Source organism: Phallusia mammillata, chromosome 3 (genome assembly GCF_965637545.1).
Source record: "Phallusia mammillata chromosome 3, kaPhaMamm4.hap1.1, whole genome shotgun sequence".
Taxonomy (NCBI): Eukaryota; Metazoa; Chordata; class Ascidiacea; order Phlebobranchia; family Ascidiidae; genus Phallusia; species Phallusia mammillata.
Genome location: NC_137254.1, coordinates 29666288 through 29687324, shown reverse-complemented (window position 1 = coordinate 29687324; position 21037 = coordinate 29666288). Strand labels below are relative to the sequence as shown.

The following is a 21037-nucleotide window of genomic DNA, read 5'->3' as shown; positions in this document are numbered from 1 at the left end:
ACTTCCATACTTTCATGTTTTAGACCAGATTTAAATTGTACATGTTGTATTAATTGGGTTTGTAAAATGGCTAATCAGCAGTTTTCCAGTCAAGATGACCGTTGTGTTGTGCGACTGCGCGGTTTGCCATGGTCAGCCACCGATGATGAAGTTATTGAGTTTCTGGACTGTCCTGTGATGGGAAATGAACACGGAATTAAAAGGTAACTTATATTCAATCAATTTTAAAAGGTTGATTTGGTCACGACATTGTACAAACAACTTTCTATTTCTGTTTGGTTTAATCTTTTATAAGGCATCAATTTCGTGCTAGAAGGCATTAATTTTGTGCAAACTTTAAAGTTGTTAAGTTGCCTCTTATTGTAACGTCATTATGGTAATGTATTAATGCATGTTTTATTTTATTGGCAACATTAAAATGAAATGTTTTTGTGTAGGACATTTACAAAAGAAGGAGGTCCAAGTGGTGAGGTTTATGTTGAACTTGAATCCAGTGCTGACTTGGACAAAGCATTAAATAAGGATCATACATATATGGGAAAAAGATACATTGAAGGTAGGAACATTAAAATATTTTGGCCAATTAACAAATGACAAACACTTGAAAAACTTACATGTTTAGATGAATCTGATATGTACAGCCAAAGCAATGTGTTTGTAGTTGTAGTAAAAACTATTTTCTGAGGTAGAATAAAGTAATAACTCTATCATGAATGTATAGTAACTTAATGTAACTATTTTGTGCTTTTTTAGTGTTTGTTTCAAGCGTCAAAGAAATGGAATATGTTTTGAACAAAAGCGGTGAATCCCAAGGAGCACCACAAACTCGGGGAGATTTTATCGTTCGCATGCGAGGTCTTCCTTATCAGTGCACAAAGGATGAAATAACTCAATTCTTTTCTGGTAACTTTGATACATTTTCTACATCTACCAGTCAAATTTAAGCTTTAGTTCAATATATAGTTGATAGTAGACCAAGATGAAAAGCAAACAAGAAGATAGTAGTATGGATACAAACTGGATTGAAATATAAAAGCCTTGTGAATAATGTTTTTAAAAATATATTTGATAAGAGTGTCGCATCAGTAGATTTAATGTGAGAAATTGACTGATTTCAATAAGGGCAGTGCATTAGTGTGTACATACTTTAATGTCAATGGGTGTTTTTGTTCAGAAGGTTTATTTGTGGGCTGGCCGTGGGTCGGTTTAAAATCCTTGAATTCTTGGGATAGAATCGTCTTAGAATAACAGAGGTAACTGTTCAATTCACGTAAAGGGTTGGATATTATACATAATGGGATCACGTTACCATTGGACGGGCAGGGTCGGTGTTCTGGGGAGGCATACGTTGAATTTGCCACACAGCGTGATGCTGATGAAGCTCTGACCAAGCACAAAGACAGGATTGGGCACAGGTTGGTGGGTGGATCGGGCCTAAACTGGGTCAAAGTTTGTTATCTCAAGGTTGGGTAGCAGGTTGTTCTGGTCAGTAGATATTGTTAAGCTATCATGTAGTGTGTTGTATTGGCAAATGACTGTGGATTACACAAGAAATAAGTGATTTTAAAATTGGCTGGCAGGCTTTTTCCATGGTAACAGTATGTATTTTATGTAAGTTATCATTTAGTGTATTGCCACTCTATCGTTAGGTCGGTAATCAATACCAAAGCAAAATTGCCAAAGAATTGTGCATTTTTAACCATCAAACATCTATTGACATACTGTTAGTGTGCCTTTTAACAATCTAATGTTTGTTTTACAGTTTTGTGTTATAAACACTAGCTAACAATTAGTATGTAATGGTTAGGTTGGATATTTTGTTCATTACTGATGTTGTTTGTAGATACATTGAAATATTTAAAAGCACAAGGAAGGAATTGCAAGATTTTGGGCATGGAAATGGTGGAGGGCGTATGGGTCGTGGAAGGCCAAGCCCGTATGACCGACCAATGCGTGGAAATCGCATGAGAGGGCGACAAACCGGACACTCAGGTGGCGGCGGTAGTGGCCGTATGATGGGAGATGGTGGTTATGGCAGAGGTTTGTACGTTGTTTCTATGACTGCTGTTTTGTCTTTCAAATTTATTTTACCTCGTAAAATGGATTGTTTGGCACCTTGCCTTTTCAATCACACAATCTTTTTCTGAAACAACTTTCTTAAAAACAAAAAAACATGTTTTAGAATCTTTATTCTGACCCTGTTTCTGTTAGTTCACAGTTTGGCTATTTTCCAAAATATGGTTTGCATTGATTGTTTAGGTTATGGAGGCGACAGTTACTATGACGATTATGAGGAGGATTATGAATGGGAAGGTCAAGGTCATGGAGGTTACGGTGGTGGTCGTTACGGAAGTGGAGGTGGTGGGGGAAGAGGCAGAAATGAATACAGAGTAAATTGTTACATGTCTTAAAAAATATGCCAAGCTGTTTGTTATGGTTAAAACAGTTTCAGAATAGAACAAATCCTGGCTTTAAGTCTTGTTAGTATTAGTCTAAATTTGTAACTCGCTGAATCTTTAAGTGTACAATTTCAGTTAATATCAGGAAAAATTTAAAATCAACAAAGCGCCTTAAAGTAAAATAACATTCTTAATCTCATTACACTTTGGAAGTCAAATAAAAAACTATACTGTGATTATACTGAGCATGAAACCTTCACCAAATTCACTGCCTTCTACTAATCTGACTCTGCAAACAACATACAGATGATATAGCATAAATTAAATTTGTCTTGCAGCCGCGCGGTGGTAGAAACAGTGGTTATGCTCACCGGAGCTACACTGAAGACAGTTATGAAGATGATTATTATGAAGAAGAAGAAGATGACAGCATGGGTTCGGAATATGTCGTACACATGAGAGGCTTGCCATTCAAAGCCTCTGACTATGATATTGTCAATGTAAGTCTCACCTTATTTCTTACCAATATGAGTGTTTATTGACATTGCCAATGCAAATCTTTACTACTATCTTAGTCCATGTTAACTCATATTTTCTGTAAAAATGCTTGGACTTAATTGATAATGTCACAAAATCTTAACTGAATTTCTGCATCATTTATTGGTGCTGCTTTTGTAGTCTTTCTATACAGCTAGTGTTTTTGGATTTGAACTTTTGTTGTTATTTTGAGATCTTGGCTATCAAATTGCTATTGTAACTTCTGCCCATATGGATTTTCTAAGAATAGAAATAATCTAAAAAGCAATATTTAATACATTTTTAGTTTTTTTCACCTGTTGTTCCTGTACGGGTCCATCGTGAACACGGAGTTGACGGCCGCATGAGCGGAGAAGCGAATGTTGAATTTGCCTCATATCTTGATGCTAAGGCTGCCATGCAGAAAAATAATGAGTCAATGCGTAAGTACATCTCATCAGGAAGCTTTGAAAATAATTTTACCAAAAATGTAACTTTTCATTAACTTGTATTTTAAAACTGTTTTGCTTCTAAAACATTAAAGTGGCTCAAAAAATGCTTTGATGTAGTCTCAGGTCCATTTTATCATAAATTTGTCTTGAAAGTTATCTCGATTTTTTTAGCTTGCAGTGACACAAACAAACACTAAAGCATTTATTAACAGTATGTATTTTTGTCAGGCTATGGCCCATTGGTTGTGAAACGGGGCTTACTAAAGACTACATATTATAACATGATAAGCAGTTTAAATGGACAGAAATTTACTTTATGCAAAAAAGAGTTTTGAAAATGCTGCTGGTTAGAGCTGTTTGGCTTTGTAATTGAAATAACACCACAATTTTGTCTCATTTACCGTTGTTGGGGTCTGTATTTCCTATTTCTCATACCATGCTGTAGTAAGTATCACCTGTTCCTGTTGTCAAAGACTACTTTACAGTTTCAAAGAATTGCCTGCTTCATATTTTTGCCAATCTTTTACAACCTGTGTTGATGATGACAACAGTGATTGTTGAAATATTTGCACGATGTATTCTTTATACACAAGTTCTTTGGCAGTTTTGTGTGTGATTAAATCTTACATTTCGCTTGCAGAACATCGCTACATTGAACTATTCTATCGCGGAGGACAGGGAAGACAATCATATGGTGGTGGTGGTGGAGGAGGAGGAGGGAGAGGGCATAGAGGAGGTGGAAGAGGTCGTGGGAGACGTGAGTGGAATTATTTCATGTTTGTAACCTAATATGGGCATAAATTAAATCTGATAAGCAACTGTTGTTTGAGAAAACACTGTTACAGGCAATTTAATTTGGTTCACTATAACAATACTGTTTACAATACGGTTGCCTATAAGATTGTCCAAACGGTAACTAATTCTCAGATAGTCATAATTCATGACTCTATATATACAACAATAATCTACTAAATATGTGCCAGTAAAGCATTTTACTTATTTCAAAAAGCATGCAACCAAAATGAAGCACTTTTGAAAAACATGTTCTAGTAAGTTTGTGTATTTTCAGGTGGCAACAGCGGATACAGGTTTTGAGGAATTGATTAGGAGATGAATTTTACTGAACACTCTCATGGACAAAGTAACACTGAAAGCCTGTAGTCAGCCAATGCTGTTGTGTTTGTGGCCGAAGTGTGTACAACATGTGTTTCGTCACTGCTCCAGCCGACAATAAAACTGTACAAATGTTTGTTAGTCGAGCTATGTTTTTAGGGAAATAAAATCAATTTAGGCATTCCGGTTTAGGCACATGGTTAGAACTAGTGATGCACCGAAGTTTCGGCTGGCCGAAACATTTCGGCTGAATACGCCATTTTCGCATGTTTCGGTTTTGGCCCGAACTTTTTTCGAAAATTTGATTTGTTTTAATTGAATGAAACTAATATCAAAACTGTCAATATCGCCAATATAAAACCTCATAAATTAACTAATATTACGCCTAAAAAATACGAGCCACCTTCTCTGCAAAATATTATAAGTTTTGGTGCGCCATCAATCAGTTCATTCGCATTAACGACACAAGGTTCAGTTGAAAACATCCATCAGAACGGAAATTTTAGGTTTTCAGCCCGAACCTTTTGAGGCGGGTTCGGTGCATCACTAGTTAGAACCTGAACTCAAACTCAAGACCAACAATAAAGACTTAGTCAGCAAAATAAAAGAATGGTGATTGACCTATTTTCACAAGATTTACTATACCAGGAGATGCTTGATTCAAACCAAGCATTTAATTTACTATGCTACGTGAAACTACATGAGCGTGTAAATTTTTATCACCAGCCACAATATGTGTACCAGGTTACAAATCCATGCTGCTGAGAATGTTAAGTTATATTTTTGATGTTTTTTTTCAGAGATAGGAAAGCCTGTCTGTTAGGTAAGACATGAAAGAAACATGACATGATAAGAGTGATGTGCAATGATTAAAACCAAAAACACGACGTGTAACTATAATCCAAAATTTAGCAAAAAGAATTATAAAAGCATCACAACAGATGGGATTCGGACAACTATACAGTACCAGTATGTAAAAGCACAAGCAGAAATCAATTGCAGTGATAAACACATTTCAAAAGCACACCTAAAAATAAAGGTTAGTTTTCAATGATTGATATGAAAAAAGCAAATGCAACTGCTGTCAAATGCACATAATCTATAATGGTAAAAACACAAAAACAACTGCTGTGATAATTGAAACAGGTAAAGTGGACAACACATTGTACCAAATTATGTCGTAAAACAATGGGACACATTATTCTTATCAAAAACTTTATCAAATCGGCAGGATAACACATTTTATAATAGACATGTAAAACAATCAATATTACCATCATCTATACAAAATGTGTGTTTTAATTTTATAGCCCATGAAAACACAAGTTGCCGAGACAGACAATTATTAGAACCTTGTGAACACAATGCAGTACGGCTAACCACTTGGTCATCTTGACTATAGTTGCTATAATGCATGGTAATTGCTTTAAAACATGCATTAACCACAATCATTTGTACATTTTTGGGCAATAATATTTTCAATCTTTAAGTTTGCATCCACAGTTTTTATTCAAGAAGTTTTAGATTCCATTGACATGAATTCCAAAGATTCCTTTTTGCGTTCCTGCATCCGTTTTAGATAAACATAATCTTCTTCAGTGAGTTTCGATGAATGAGAAAGATACAAAGTAAAGGCTGAAATTGGTAAAACTAATAGCATTAATTCAAACATTTACTTTAAGAGCTTTAAAGCTATATTGGAATGCTTGGGAGACCGGTTTGGTTCAGTATAATGCTTTTAATAGGCCTGGCGGACTATGATCCAAGATAAATGGATCACATTTTATTGCAGAAGTTGTTGTCATACATTAGTACATGATCAATGATTGTAAAAAATCTCCAATTAACACTGCAAATTAAAGTCTGCAATATTTGAAATAACCTTTTAAACTTCAATATAACATTAAAATAGTTTCATAAGATCTTTGTGTGGAACAGAGGAAGCAACAGTTTTAGTGACTAAAAGTGAACATTTTGTTGTTGTAAATAAAAGATTACACTGATCATCTGCCACTCTTCTTGAGTATATTTTGTAATTTGATAAGTGAAAACAGATATGTTGGCCATTGCTCTGTTAAACAGGCTGATTCCCGTCATCTGTTGTGACATTACACTTACATTATGTTGCATAATTTGAGAGCTATTACCTGAAGCAAGAAGAAAGCGATCAATGGTCATGCAAGGTACGAGCCAGAGCACCACTAAAAAGCCAGTAAGAGTTGGGTGTCGCATATTTGCAAGAAACTGCCTCGCACTTTGTGATTTTTCAGCCAACGGACAAGAAGAACTCAATTGTATATTCCATATCTAAACACACAATGTAAAAATCAATTCTAACTTTAATGTCAGTAACATAACAACAATGTTTCACACCAAAGCAAAACATGAAACTTCACACCTTAATGTGAATGAAAATGAAGTGTCACAAACTTTATGTAAATATTGTATCCTGTTGCACACCTATTGGATTATTACGCAAACATATTATAGTTTATTACATCAGCAAATCTGCGTTCCTAAGTCATTAACATTTGCATCAGTAGTTGCTAACTGCCCCAATAACATAGGCACAAGTTATATGTCAGGGTGTTTGAACAAAGAATGTAATTATTTATGACAAACACTTCCTTTACACCAACAAATGTATTTGCTTACTTGTTTGCATCCAATAAACTCCGAAAAGTCGAGGACAAATATTCCCAGGATGGTCATCAGCCAACCAAATATTTGTAACATTTGACAAATTATTACAAATGTATGATAGTCCTTTTTATCCCATACAAGTGGTAATCTGCTTGGCTCAATGATGGTCCAGCTATTCATTAAGCTCTGAAAAAAAAATCCAGTTCACATCCCCCGTATTTATAAGACTAAAAAGAGCAAGAATATTTATATTTTAAACATTTACAATGTAAAGGCCATTTATTGAATTTCCTGTTGAACCCCGCCTTTTTTCTCCAAAATGGGTGGTTAGTTTTAGGCCCTCCTTTACTGGTTCCACCAACAACCCACCCCCAGTTGCGTTTACTCACAATGCGCCACTTACTTGTGAGTCCCAGTCATTTTATAATACGGTGTATCTGCAGCATGTTTAGCAATTATCACTGTTTGTAGCTTTACTGCTTTGCTCTCCGTAAAGTTTTAACATTGCACAGCTACATTTAACTAACCGCTATTGATTATTTCAAGTGCATAAAGTGTTTCAATCGGAGATTACGTCAATACCAGATTGGCCGTAAGCTTTAGTATGCTAAGCTGCAATCATTTATAACACAGTAAAGTGTAGTTTGTAAATGTTCTTCAAAAGCAAAACCACGATGATTGTAAAAAACATACATACCTGCAGTGTCAAGCCAGTGACAAAAATGTAAAAAGTTCTGTAAAGTGGAGCAACGTTGACATACTTTGCAATGTTTTTAAATTCCTCCCATGCCAAAAGAGAATGACTGGCGATGAAGGCTACGACATAAAAGCTATTCCAAAGAAGCTCTGTAACTACGTCACCTAAACATGAAATAAAATCATATGACCTATTTATTTTCACTCGAATTAACACAAAATACACCAAATTTTCTCAACAACTACCAATGTACCTGTATAGGGCATCTAAACTCTCTGAACAAAAATACAATTGCCAAAGAGCTCTAAAGATTTGATATTATTCCTGTAACAGCTTATATGCATATCTGATATGTTAAACCATCACGAAGTCTCCAAATAAAAAATTAAACCAATCTAATAGCAGCTCAATGGTGGACTCATTACCAACACAACACATTAAGATGTTCTCCTATTCACAAAGATAAAAATGTAAGTCTCATACCTTGACTGACATAATTGCTTTTAAGAAATCCATTGACATTGACAGAGAAAAAGATCATCATATGAAAGACCACATTTATGAGATAAAAGTATGTACAAGTGTTGATTGCCAGATATACCACAGTTTTGACATTCATTGTGTCATGTTATTTTACCTACATAACTAAACTATTGGAAAATACATACAGGAAGAGGTCATTAATTTGTAAGGCAGATTTTGTTTCAAACAAAACCAACAAACAGTTTTTCATGACAGAAGAAACACATTTTAACAATCTTTGACACCCACGGTACCATCAAAAAATAAATTAGCTCACATTGTATAACACCTACAGCTTAAGTTAGCTTGCTATGTTCTGCACAAAAAAGTAACTAAATAACACAGCATATTATCTGTTTCACAGCTGAAGTAGGTTGCTGACTGGCTGTGCACAGAAATGTTTGTTTATGTTTCCAGAAAACTGAAGACAGTCCTATTATTTCAGGGAAATTGGCAGGACAGCTTTTAAGGGTAAAACTGCATAGTTAAAAAACAGAATCAAGTCTTTAAGCATTAGTGAATGCTGAAACGTCTTTGGTATACTCTTGGGCTTTGGATTGCATAAACATCCACATTTGCTGAATGGCACATACAAAATAAACACTCTTTGATGATTCCACCCAAATTGATCAATGCCATAATTTGATAAATCCTGCATACAGATCCACTTCAATAGCCTCAAAATTTCAATTACACCCTGAAATGACTGAGAAACTCCAGTAGATGTGCACTCCATGATTCTGAAACAAATAATTTTAAAATAGAAATAGGAAACAACTGTGTTATATTAGATAGTTTACGACGTGTTTCACAAATGTCTAGATAATCTTGTCATAAACAAGCACCCAATCTTATAAAAGTAAAAATGTACTTACCAGTTTCCTTTCTTTTTCTTCTTTTTAACAGAAAGTGGATTTGGACCTTTTGGCCCTTTCCGCTTAACAGGTTTTCTTTTCTGTGGGATAATGATATTCGCTTCTTTCTTCATAGCTAACAAGGATGCCTTCTGCTCTGCTGGCATCCGTATTTTGTCCTAATAAACATAACATGTCATACTCGCATTGTTTTTTAATGCTTTCATCAACTCACTGAGGATAAATCCTTAACAAAGTTGCTGGTTGCTTTTGAAGGTTTGTCCAGAATTATGCTCATCTGGTAAATATATAAAACAGGAATGCCAGGTATTGAGCGAGCAAGTTTTGTGAGGTTTGCATCCTAGAATAAGAAGAATATGCAATCATCAGGGCTTAACTTTACACTGGCATTTTTACCCAATATGTTGAAGATAAACATGGGTTTAGCAGTACTTTTAATGTACAGCTATTAGTTGCTTTCAAAACATGTACAATAAATGTCAACATAAATAAAAACAGAATAGGCATAAAAAAGTAACACAGCTTTTAACCTGAAAACAAATGTTTAGATACTAATGGGAATCATTAGACCCTGATTAGAGAAAAGCTACAGGAACTAAGATTTGCACGTAAGTAAATTAGGGAGCAGCTAACAAGTCTCAAGCATTATTATTGCTATTTTACGCCCAGTTAACTCAATGGATATCAACATACAGTATAATAAAAGATATAGAAAGAGTAAGCATCAAACCAACAACAGTGGCACTTTAAAACAAACCTGAGTGGCAATGAAGTATCCATGCTCATTTTTGTCACCAATTAATGATTTCAAACATTTAACAGCGCTGGTGGGAGAGTCATCATGTGAACATGGTTTAGTTTGGAATTTTTGGATGATTGCTTTGGCTCCACGCATCTCGCTGCCCAGCAAAGACAGTTCGGCCAGTACACACCTACATTCAAATAAGAGTTGTTTACCATAAAAAAACAATATCTTTTAACAAACATTACAAAACATTTTAGTCCGTTACTCCCAACAAACTGGAGTACCATAAGATGGTCAATACTGCCTATGCCTTGTCACAAGCCGCAATGATGAGACCTCATTTGTTAAAACAGTGTCCACTGTTTGCAGCTTACTTACAATTTTTTGGCTTGATGCTCTTACATGCAGGCAACTATAGTTAATTGCATGTTTTGTATTGCTGTATTGGGAATTACAAATTTCAAAGTAGAGCTCAATATTTGTCCAAACAATTGTGTCAAAATGAATATGCAAATAACCATAACAGCCCCCCTCTCTACTTATATAATCCCATTCCCAGTATGCAATATATATAAATGTTTAAATTTAATCAAAAACATAACCGCCAGAGTATCTGTGTTTGAGTTCCTTCTCGAGAAATAAATAAAAATTTAAAATTTAAAAAAGAAAAATTACGTATCTTAAACAAAAAGTAAATGCGACACCTCTTATTATGTGTATTTTTCGTTTCAACTCGCCTCTAGAGCGGACTGAGCACATAACTTTCTTATTTTGCTTCCGAAAAAGCGATTTTTAACGTGCGTTGCCGCTAAACTTTCACCTTTCCCAGGCAGTAGTCACGCCTGGTTGCGGAAGATCTATAACAGTCGCTTCTGTTTTTGCTGGTTTGCTAGCGAATCACTACTTGTGATTGCTACTAAAAGCGAAAAAAACGTACAATCGGAATTTTTTTTGTTTGTTTTTGTTAGAAAATCTGCTTAAATAAAAATTTCGAGACTCTCGAGATTCTCGAGAAATGGATTTTTAATTTCTCGTTTCTCGAGAAATGAAAAAGTCGAGAAATAGAGGAACCCTAACTTGTGTGTATAGAATACATCTTAGTGCAGATCTTTCAACAATCACTGTTGTCATCATCAGTGTAGGTTATATAAATCAAGCTAGAGCTGGGTTTGTATAAGCACTTGGATTAAATTCGGTGTATAGTGTTTCTAACAGTTTAATAGTGTAAATAAATACTTGGTAGTGAAGCATCGGAGAGAACAACTTAGGTATTTGGATAACTGATCCTCGATAAACACTTTGTTTTTGTATGCTGCTTGAGCAAATGTCCCATCTATCAAGACTTGAAATGGTTCTTGGATTCTGCAAAGTAAAATCTTAACTCAAGTGCCGTGTTCATAAACAAAATAGCCTACAACAACTTTCAAGCCAACTGCAATGCACTCAATTTTCTTCTATAAAAGGTAGTCCACTATTTTGGGGGCTTTCTTAACACTACCGACATACATTTGCATGATGACATAGGTTTAATCGAACCGAAGTTTGAAACAAACAGTTTTTGAAAAACAGTAAAAATGATGTTAAACAAACTTTAATTCTCTCTACCTGAAAGAGTTTTTGTACATAGAAAGAAGGTGCCTTGCTTGTTTTTGGCGTTTAATTTTCATGCTGGTGCTAGTTTTATTTTACCAACACTCCCTAAATACTCCAAAACACCCAAAAAAAAAATTTTATTTTGTAAAGTTCAAGTTATAGTCAAGGCTTTGCAGACACAAGTCTTTATTGCATTGTTTATTCCCAGAAAGCATTTCTATCGTCCAACTTCTATAAATTTCATGCATGCATTTAAATTTTGTTGCAATGAGTAAAAATTATTAAATAAAAGCAACATATTCGCGCTTGTATAAAACGGAAAATGCAATGAAATGCAATGCAGTGTTTATAATTATGACGACGATAACCGTATAGAAACCTGAGGTTTTATGAAACATTTGAAAACGAAAACACATGCTTCATATTTCCAAACATGTCACGCAACAATAAACTGTGCCATGCTTGAGTAAACATGGTGCTAACGCATAGAAATCATTTTAAAAATGTTTCGCTAAAATAAAATTATACTTTTTAGTAAATTTAGAAATATGGGAAAAGAACCAACGTTTACAAAGTTTTGAATAATGTTTCAGGCAGCTAAGTGAGTCAAAACTTAAATATCAAAAAAGGATTAAAAACAACATAAACAGCTTTTTGACGAATCTTGGAATGTGCCACAATAGCCAAGTTCAACTATTTTCATCGGTTTTAAAGCTTTTTTGTTGCTCCAGGCTATACATTTAGCTTGTTTGCGCAAAGTTTGCAGGTGCATGTCCGCTTTAGATTGGTAGTTTTAATCACAGACGAAAGACTAGCCTATTTTGGATTTGCTCATTTCGAATAAAACAAACCAGCATAGCCTACGGTTTTGAAAACTACACATTGAAAATATGTTTCGTCCTGTTCACTTGTACATACAGCAAAGATACGTGGAAAGTACTTGTAGCCTAGATTAGAAGACTTAGCTTTAGAACATGAGGACAGCAACGTTGTTACGTATCTTGGTGGATGTTGTTGCAGCAGTGATTTCATCAGCGCTATTAATCGATTCATTGAAAGAACAGTTTGACTGTATTAATTTTTTTTCTTGCCAATTTACAGCAAACTAAGAAAACAACCGGACTTGTCTAGCTCTGTCACTAAAAAAGCCTAAGCGACCCGCAAAAAAGTCATGGGTTCAAATCTCACAACGATTTTTTCCAAGCTTTGCTTTCTCAAATAAATATACGTTAGTTGCTTACCACTGGATGTTAGACCGTGAAGTTATATGTAAGATCGCCTAATAATAACTCAATAACTATAATCAATAACTTTTTCTCATCTATTTTATCTCCTGCTAGGTGAAAAACTTCGACATGAAACTGTTAACTATTTTATCTATTATGTTCTGCGCGTGGATAACCCAGGCAAACAGGCAAGTAACGTTGACTTGTGGTGGAGATGATTCCTCTGACAATGTGCCTGTAGTGCCTGGGCCTCCTGGTAAACGCGGGCCAACAGGATTGCAAGGCTTACGGGGTGATAAAGGCGCAAAAGGGGAATTGGGCGAATCGTGTGTGGAACTAAAAACAAAGGTTGCAAGAATGGAAAAACAAATAAGTAAGGTTTGATATTGTATTATGAGGTAACCTATATATTCTACAAACAGCAATTTAAGCATTATTTGGTCACAAAGTACATCAAATATCTTTAATTGTGTAAATGTTTCAATTGCGAGATTTGGAAATTTCTAATATTCATATTTCGACTTATAGTGATTGCCCTATTGCTACTGTGTCTCCATGTGATCATTAATCAAGCAAAACATACCTCACTCAAAAACTAAATAAAAGTATTAATATTACAGAACAACTTGAGAACTTGCGGCCGCCCTTAAACTGCGTGGACGTACAGAAACGGAGTAACGTTAGTGGGGTATACACAGTACAACCGTTCATGAAGAACATCGCTAAACAACTTGAAGTATTTTGTGACAATGACAACGGTGACGGTGGTTGGATGGTAAGATTTGTTTAGATGTTGAAAACTACGAAAAATAAACTGGTTTTCAGCAGTAACAAAAATTACTCAAATAACTTGTTACCCATTTTAATTTTAAGAGTAATTTTAAGTTTAAAATGATAAAGCTTAAGGGATAGCTACACAGTAGAACGTATTTAAACCTACATCAAAATCAGTAAAGGCTATCAGATTTGATGGATTTCAGGTAATTCAACGAAGATTCGACGGATCTGTTAATTTTAAAACACAAACTTGGAATGCATACAAAAACGGATTTGGCGACAAAACTGGGGAATATTGGCTGGGTAAGTGTTTTGTAACAAACACGTTTTTAATTTTAATGCTTAAAAATTTTCCAAAATGGCAAACAGTTTTTCTTGTCGTCTGCCGTGGTCAAACTTAAAAAAAGGTTTGGAAACAGTTTTATTCTCAAAAACGAATTATGTTGTTTTAATTAAGGACTTGAAAACATTTATGAAATCACAAACAACTCGGATGTATCTTACAAACTGCGGATAGATTTAGAAGATTTTGACGAGGAACACCGTTATGCAGAATATGGGTAATAAGATGTCAAATGAAACTTACAAATAAGACAAGATTTGAAAACAAAAACTGCACCTTGGAACTTTACATACGGATCTGTTCACAAGTTTTATCATCAAAATATCGGCCTAAATAGGTGTAGAAAGGGACATGCTTCATTGTTCAAACGTTTAGGCAAATGCTTATGCCATCATCAGTCTTATGAAGGGCCTGTACATCAGTTATCAGCAAACACCCGTTTATATGCACTTGAGTCACTTAAAAGATTGATAAAAAAGTTGCGAAACAAGCGTCGCGTAAACATAAAGCATGTCGCTTATTACGTCCTTCGGGGCTGTTGTTTTTATCAATAATAAAAATACCCCGATTTTCAAACAAACTTGTTTTTAGGATGTTTTCTGTGAGCGACGAAAGCAGTAACTTTGTGCTCTCTCTGTCAAGTTACAGTGGAACTGCAGGTAAAATATTTGATGCCTAGATATATGTCATTTTGGTTTTCCCATTGTTGTAATATATTTCCAACTGTCATGAAGAAAACGAAATACATTCAGCAAGCTCGAACTATAGATATACTTAATAAGTTAATAGAATTTTTGTAAGTTTTTTATTGTTGTTATTACTTACACCGTAAGACAATCTAGTTGTAGCTATAAAACTTTGTATAAATTGCATAATTTTATACCTTCATATTTAACAAAAGCTCGCATTTTACAACAGGTGACTCATTGACCTATCACAATGGCATGATGTTTTCTACGAAAGATAGAGACAACGACCTACGAGAAGGATCCAACTGCGCCGGCCATGGTGGTTGGTGGTACAAGAACTGTTATCATTCCAATCTTAATGGGGAATATCTAACGGGTGTAGTAGAGTCGTGGGATGCCTCAAGCTGGTTTGAATTCCGTGGTCACAAATACTCCTTGAAAAGTATTTCTATGAAGATTAAACCGAACATTTAAACCAGCATTACCGCTCCATTTGTATATAAGCAGTTGCCCACTTTGTGACACCAGTATAATGCTAAAGCAACTCAACATATAGTAAAGTCGTGCAAACAAGTAACATTGTTAACGTTTTAGTAACGAAGCATAGCACAAACATTTGACACAGTCTGCAATTGTGCTTTACGCAAAATTTGGCGAATTTAGAAACCACTGTATAGTTAACTTGTCACTGAGTTTGTCAACTAGTATTGTACATGTACAGTAACAAAGAATACCTGTCTAATTTAAAGTCCAAATTGTCATAAAACCTTGAATGGAACATGTCAGGTCAAATAATAATTTCCATCTTCTAACTTTCAATGCCCTGTTTAAATAAAGAACTTATAAGTTATGTAAGACATAGACAGTTTATCATGCTTTGAGTTTGCAAATCTTGTAATCTTTAAAAGCACGTGAAATAAAAAAAATATACACAGATGCCTTCTAAGTTAACTGGTAAAGTCCCCGGGACTTTTTTGAAAACAATAAATGATAGAAATCACAGTTACTTACAAAACCGTTTTGGAGAAAAAAACTTCAAAACCTTGGGCCTGTCTTATTTATAACTTTAGAATTTAAAAGCTGTTTTGTTTATATGCAGACGATATTGGCCGACCAATTCATATCTTTGCTTTCAGTTTTGTACATAAACAGCTTTTGGCGTATCTTGAAATGCGTCACAATAAACAAGCTTGACTTTTTTCAACGGATTTAAAGGTTTTGTTCCTTCAGGCTATAAATTTAGCTTGTTTGCGCATAGTTTGCAGGTGTTTGTCCTCTTTAGATTGGTAGTTTTGATCACAGGTTAAGATTCTTTGGGATTTGCTCATTTCGAATAAAACAAACCAGCATAGGCCTACGGTTTTGAAAAGTACACATTGACAACATGTTTCGTCCTGTTCACTTGCACGTACAGCAAAGATACATGAAAAGTACTTGTAGCCTAGATTAGAAGACTTAGCTTTAGAACATGAGGACAGCAATGTTGTTACGTGTCTTGGTGGATGTTGTAGCAGCGGTGACTTTATCAGCAAAATCCTAGTCACTTTATTCAAAGTAGGCCTACAGTTTGGCTGTTTTATTATTTTTTCTTTTAAGTTTCGGCAAACTAAGTAAACAACCGGACTTGTCTAGCTCTGTCACCAAGAAAGCGTAAGCGACCCGCAAAAAAGTCATGGGTTCAAATCTCAGTACAGAATAGTTTTTTTCAACCATTGCTTTTTAAAAAAAACATACGTTAGTTGCTTACCACAAGATGTTAGACCGTGAAACTCTATTTAAGATCGTCTGATAATAACTCAATAACTATAATCAATAACTTTTTCTCATCTATTTTATCTCCTGCTAGGTGAAAAAAAGTCAACATGAAATTGTTAAGTATTTTATCTATTATTTACTGCGCGTGGATAACCCAGGCAAACAGACAAGTAACGTTAACTTGTGGTGGAGATGATTCCTCTGACAATGTGCCTGTAGTGCCTGGGCCTCCTGGTAAACGCGGGCCAACAGGATTGCAAGGCTTACGGGGTGATAAAGGCGCAAAAGGGGAATTGGGCAAATCGTGTGTGGAACTAAAAGCAAAGGTTGCAAGAATGGAAAAACAAATAAGTAAGGTTTGATATTGTATTATGAGGTAATCTATACATTCTACAAACAGCAATTTAAGCATTATTTGGTCACAAAGTACATCAAATATCTTTAATTGTGTAAATGTTTCAATTGCGAGATTTGGAAATTTCTAATATTCATATTTCGACTTATAGTGATTGCCCTATTGCTACTGTGTCTCCAAGTGATCATTAATCAAGCGAAATATACCTCACTCAACAACTAAATAAAAGTATTAATATTATAGAACAACTGGAGAACTTGCGGCCGCCCTTAAACTGCGTAGAAGTACAGAAACGGAGTAACGTTAGTGGGGTATACACAGTGCAACCTTTCATGAAGAACATCGCTAAACAACTAGAAGTATTTTGTGACAATGACAACGGTGACGGTGGTTGGTTGGTAAGATTTGTTTAGATGTTTAAAATTATGAAAAAAAACTCTTTCCAGCAGTAACAAAAATTACACAAATAACTAGTTACCCATTTTGATTTTAAGAGTAAATTTAAGTTTAAAATGATAGAGCTTTAGGGATAGCTACACAATAGAACGTATTTAAACCTACATCAAAATCATTAAAGGCTACAACATTTGGTCGATTTCAGGTTATTCAACGAAGATTCGACGGATCTGTTAATTTTAAAACACAAACTTGGAACGCATATAAAAACGGATTTGGCGACAAAACTGGGGAATATTGGCTGGGTAAGTTACTTGTGACAAACTTACGTTTTCTGATTTAAATTCGTAGAAACAATTTTCTGAAATGCGAAACGGTTTATTCCAAATTTTCATCTGCGGTGGTCAAACTTAAAAAAATGTTTTGGAAACAGTTTTATTCTCAAAACAAATTCTGTTGTTTTAATTAAGGACTTGAAAACATTTATGAAATCACAAACAACTCGGATGTATCTTACAAACTGCGGATTGATTTGGAAGATTTTGACGAGGAACACCGTTATGCAGAATATGGGTAATAAGATGTGAAACGAAACCTAAAATTAAAACGAGATTTGAAAATACCTCGATTTCCAAACAATCTTGTCTTGTTTTTTAGGATGTTTTCTGTGAGCGACGAAAGCAGTAACTTTGTGCTTTCTGTGTCAGATTACAGTGGAACTGCAGGTAAAATATTTGATGCGTAGATGTGTGTCATTTTGTTTTCCCGATAGATTCTATTCCAATTTTCGACAAACTAAACAAAGTTGTTTAATTGCAAGTTTCTTATTGTCGTTGTTTTCTACAGTCTACAGTCTGAGTCTACAGAGGGGAAATGTAATTGTAATTGTGAAATTTTGCGGAAACTGCACAATTTTATACCTCCATATTTAAAAGAACAAAAGACTGTTTTCCACAACAGGCGACTCATTGATCTATCACAACGGCATGATGTTTACTACCAAAGATAGAGACAACGACCTGCGAGAAGGCTCCAGCTGCGCCAGCACCGGTGCTTGGTGGTACAAGAACTGTTATGCTTCTAACCTTAATGGGGAATATCTAACGGGTGTAGTAGAGTCGTGGGATGCCTCAAGCTGGTTAGAATTCCGTGGTCACAAATACTCCTTGAAAAGTATTTCTATGAAGATCAAACCGAACATTTAAACCAGCTTTACCGCTCCATTTGTATATAAGCAGTTGCCCACTTTGTGACACCATGCAGTATAATGCTAAAGCAACTCAACATATAGTAAAGTCGTGCAAACAAGTAACATTGTTAACGTTTTAGTAACGAAGCATAGTACCAACATTTGACACAGTCTGCAATTGTGCTTTGCGCTAATTTTGGCGAATTTAGAAACCGCTGTATAGTTAACTTGTCACTGAGTTTGTTAACTAGTATTGTACATGTACAGTAACAAAAAATACCTGTCTAAATTTGAAGTCCAATTGTCATAAAACCTTGAATTGAACATGTCAGTTCAAATAATAATTTCCATCTTCTAACTTTCAATGTCCTGTTTAAACAAACAATACATAATTTATGTAAGACACAGACCATTTATCATGCTTTGAGTTTGTATATCTTGTAATCTTTAAAAGCACGTGAAATAAAAAAAATACACAGCTGCTCGTATTGCATTCTAAGTTAACTGGTAAAGCCCCCGGGACTTTTTCAAAAACAATAAATGATAGAAATCACAGTTACTTACAAAACCGTTTTGGAGAAAAAAAACTTCAAAATCTTGGGCCTGTCTTATTTATAACTTTAGAATTTAAAAGCTGTTTGGTTTATACATACATTTTATAAATATTGGGCGACCTATTTATATCTTTGCTTTCAGTTTTGTACATAAACAGCTTTTGCGCCACAATAAACAAGCTTGACTATTTTCATCGGATTTAAAGCTTTTTTGTTGCTCCAGGCTATAAATTTAGCTTGTTTGCGCAAAGTTTGCAGGTGTTTGTCCGCTTTAGATTGGTTTGAATCACAGAGAATTTGCTCACATCGAATAAAACAAACCAGCATAGCCTACGGTTCTGAAAAGTACACATTGAAAACATGTTTCGTCCTGCTCAGGTGCACGTACAAGCAAAGATACATGGAAAGTACTTGTGGCCTAGATTAGAAGACTTAGCCTCAGAACATGAGGACAGCAACGTTGTTACGTGTCTTGGTGGATGTTGTAGCAAAGGTGATCACGGATCATCAAAATCCTAATCATTTTATTCAAAGTACAGTCTGGCTGTTTTTCTTTTTTTACCGAACTTGACTGGCTCGGTCTGTAATAAAAGCGTTTAAAGTTACCCATAAAAACTGACGTCATGGGTTCAAATCTCAGCACGGGATAGTTTTTTTTAAGCTTTGTGTTCTCGAAAAAGGTCAGTTACTCACCACAAGAAATGTTAGACGGTAAAACTTTATGGAATATCGCCTGATCGAGACTAACTTTGTCTTCTCTATTTATTTCCTGCTATAGGTAAAAAAATAGACATGAAACTGTTAACTATTTTATCTATCTTGTTTTGGGCGTGGATAACCAAGGCAAACAGGCAAGTAACGTTGACTTGTGGTGGAGATGATTCCTCTGACAATGTGCCTGTAGTGCCTGGGCCTCCTGGTAAACGCGGGCCAACAGGATTGCAAGGCTTACGGGGTGATAAAGGCGCAAAAGGGGAATTGGGCGAATCGTGTGTGGAACTAAAAGCAAAGGTTGCAAGAATGGAAAAACAAATAAGTAAGGTTTGATATTGTATTATGAGGTAGCCTATACATTCTACAAACGCTAATTTAAGCATTATTTGGTCACAAAGTGTCATATCAGTATCAGTAAAGTGGTTGTAAAAGTATTGCATAGTTTTTAAATCTTAATTTTCTTCATTTACAAGTACATCAAATATCTTTAATTGTGTAAATGTTAGGCCCTTCAATTGTGCGATTTGGAAATTTCTAATATTCATATTTCGACTTATAGTGATTGCCCTATTGCTACTGTGTCTCCAAGTGATCATTAATCAAGCGAAATATACCTCACTCAACAACTAAATAAAAGTATTAATATTATAGAACAACTGGAGAACTTGCGGCCGCCCTTAAACTGCGTAGAAGTACAGAAAATGAGTAACGTTAGTGGGGTATACACAGTGCAACCGTTCATGAAGAACATCGCTAAACAACTTGAAGTATTTTGTGACAATGACAACGGTGAAGGTGGTTGGTTGGTAAGATTTGTTTAGATGTTGAAAATTATGAAAAATAAACTCTTTTCAGCAGTAACAAAAATTACACAAATAACTAGTTACCCATTTTAATTTTAAGAGTAATTTTAAGTTTGAAATAATAGAGCTTAAGGGATAGCTACACAGTAGAACTTATTTAAACCTACATCAAAATCAGTAAAGGCTATCAGATTTGATGGATTTCAGGTTATTCAACGACGATTCGACGGATCTGTTAATTTTAAAACACAAACTTGGAATGCATACAAAAATGGATTTGGCGACAAAAGTGGGGAATATTGGCTGGGTAAGTGTTTTGTAACAAACACGTTTTAATTTTAAAGCTTAAAAACAATTTTCCAAAATAGCAAACAGTTTCTCGCAACATCTTGTCGTCTGCCGTGGTCAAACTTAAAAAAATGGTTTGGAAACACTTTTATTCTCAAAACGAATTATGTTGTTTTAATTAAGGACTTGAAAACATTTATGTAATCACAAACAATTCTGATGTACCTTACAAACTGCGGATTGATTTGGAAGATTTTGACGAGGAACACCGTTATGCTGAATATGGGTAATAAGATGTCAAATGAAACTTACAAATAAGACAAGATTTTGAAACAAAAACTGCACCTTGGAACTTTACATACGGATCTGTTCATAAGTTTAATCATCAAAATA

General features: G+C 35.0%; 6 protein-coding genes across 7 annotated transcripts; 4 read left to right on the top strand and 2 right to left on the bottom strand.

Moving 5' to 3' along the window:
- LOC145218215 (heterogeneous nuclear ribonucleoprotein H-like) lies at positions 1 to 4616 on the top strand. The gene is made up of 10 exons (XM_080085614.1): positions 1 to 203; positions 438 to 556; positions 754 to 903; positions 1277 to 1415; positions 1844 to 2040; positions 2260 to 2390; positions 2738 to 2899; positions 3223 to 3358; positions 4008 to 4124; positions 4437 to 4616. The coding sequence occupies exons 1-10, from the start codon at positions 67 to 69 to the stop codon at positions 4460 to 4462; spliced, it is 1314 nt and encodes a 437-aa protein (XP_079941740.1). The 5' UTR covers positions 1 to 66; the 3' UTR covers positions 4463 to 4616.
- A 626-nt stretch (positions 4617 to 5242) lies between these two features.
- LOC145218216 (nurim-like) lies at positions 5243 to 8439 on the bottom strand. The gene is made up of 5 exons (XM_080085615.1): positions 8304 to 8439; positions 7821 to 7984; positions 7136 to 7309; positions 6628 to 6787; positions 5243 to 6115 (listed from the first exon to the last, which is right to left on the bottom strand). Exons 1-5 carry the CDS (start codon positions 8437 to 8439, stop codon positions 5991 to 5993), a joined length of 759 nt encoding a protein of 252 aa, XP_079941741.1. The 3' UTR covers positions 5243 to 5990.
- A 31-nt stretch (positions 8440 to 8470) lies between these two features.
- Positions 8471 to 11950, bottom strand: LOC145218217 (rRNA-processing protein UTP23 homolog). Of its 2 annotated transcripts, none has more exons than XM_080085617.1 (6): positions 11568 to 11950; positions 11199 to 11324; positions 9975 to 10149; positions 9432 to 9494; positions 9218 to 9375; positions 8471 to 9082 (listed from the first exon to the last, which is right to left on the bottom strand). In XM_080085617.1, coding segments are annotated over exons 1-6 (585 nt in total). In that variant the 5' UTR covers positions 11630 to 11950; the 3' UTR covers positions 8471 to 9081. The 2 variants fall into 2 exon arrangements, with proteins under 2 accessions (XP_079941743.1, XP_079941742.1); XM_080085616.1 differs by having other exon boundaries at positions 9432 to 9557; positions 11568 to 11942.
- A 953-nt stretch (positions 11951 to 12903) lies between these two features.
- On the top strand, positions 12904 to 15742 carry LOC145220167 (techylectin-5B-like). The gene is made up of 6 exons (XM_080087447.1): positions 12904 to 13154; positions 13402 to 13556; positions 13762 to 13861; positions 14016 to 14118; positions 14493 to 14560; positions 14820 to 15742. Exons 1-6 carry the CDS (start codon positions 12911 to 12913, stop codon positions 15062 to 15064), a joined length of 915 nt encoding a protein of 304 aa, XP_079943573.1. The 5' UTR covers positions 12904 to 12910; the 3' UTR covers positions 15065 to 15742.
- Positions 15743 to 16441: 699 nt separating this feature from the next.
- Positions 16442 to 18701, top strand: LOC145218625 (fibrinogen C domain-containing protein 1-like). Its single transcript, XM_080086031.1, has 6 exons — positions 16442 to 16696; positions 16944 to 17098; positions 17302 to 17401; positions 17567 to 17669; positions 17754 to 17821; positions 18057 to 18701. Exons 1-6 carry the CDS (start codon positions 16453 to 16455, stop codon positions 18299 to 18301), a joined length of 915 nt encoding a protein of 304 aa, XP_079942157.1. The 5' UTR covers positions 16442 to 16452; the 3' UTR covers positions 18302 to 18701.
- Positions 18702 to 19631: 930 nt separating this feature from the next.
- Positions 19632 to 20934, top strand: LOC145219968 (techylectin-5B-like). Its single transcript, XM_080087264.1, has 4 exons — positions 19632 to 19875; positions 20205 to 20359; positions 20564 to 20663; positions 20828 to 20934. The coding sequence occupies exons 1-4, from the start codon at positions 19632 to 19634 to the stop codon at positions 20932 to 20934; spliced, it is 606 nt and encodes a 201-aa protein (XP_079943390.1).
- Positions 20935 to 21037: the final 103 nt, after the last annotated feature.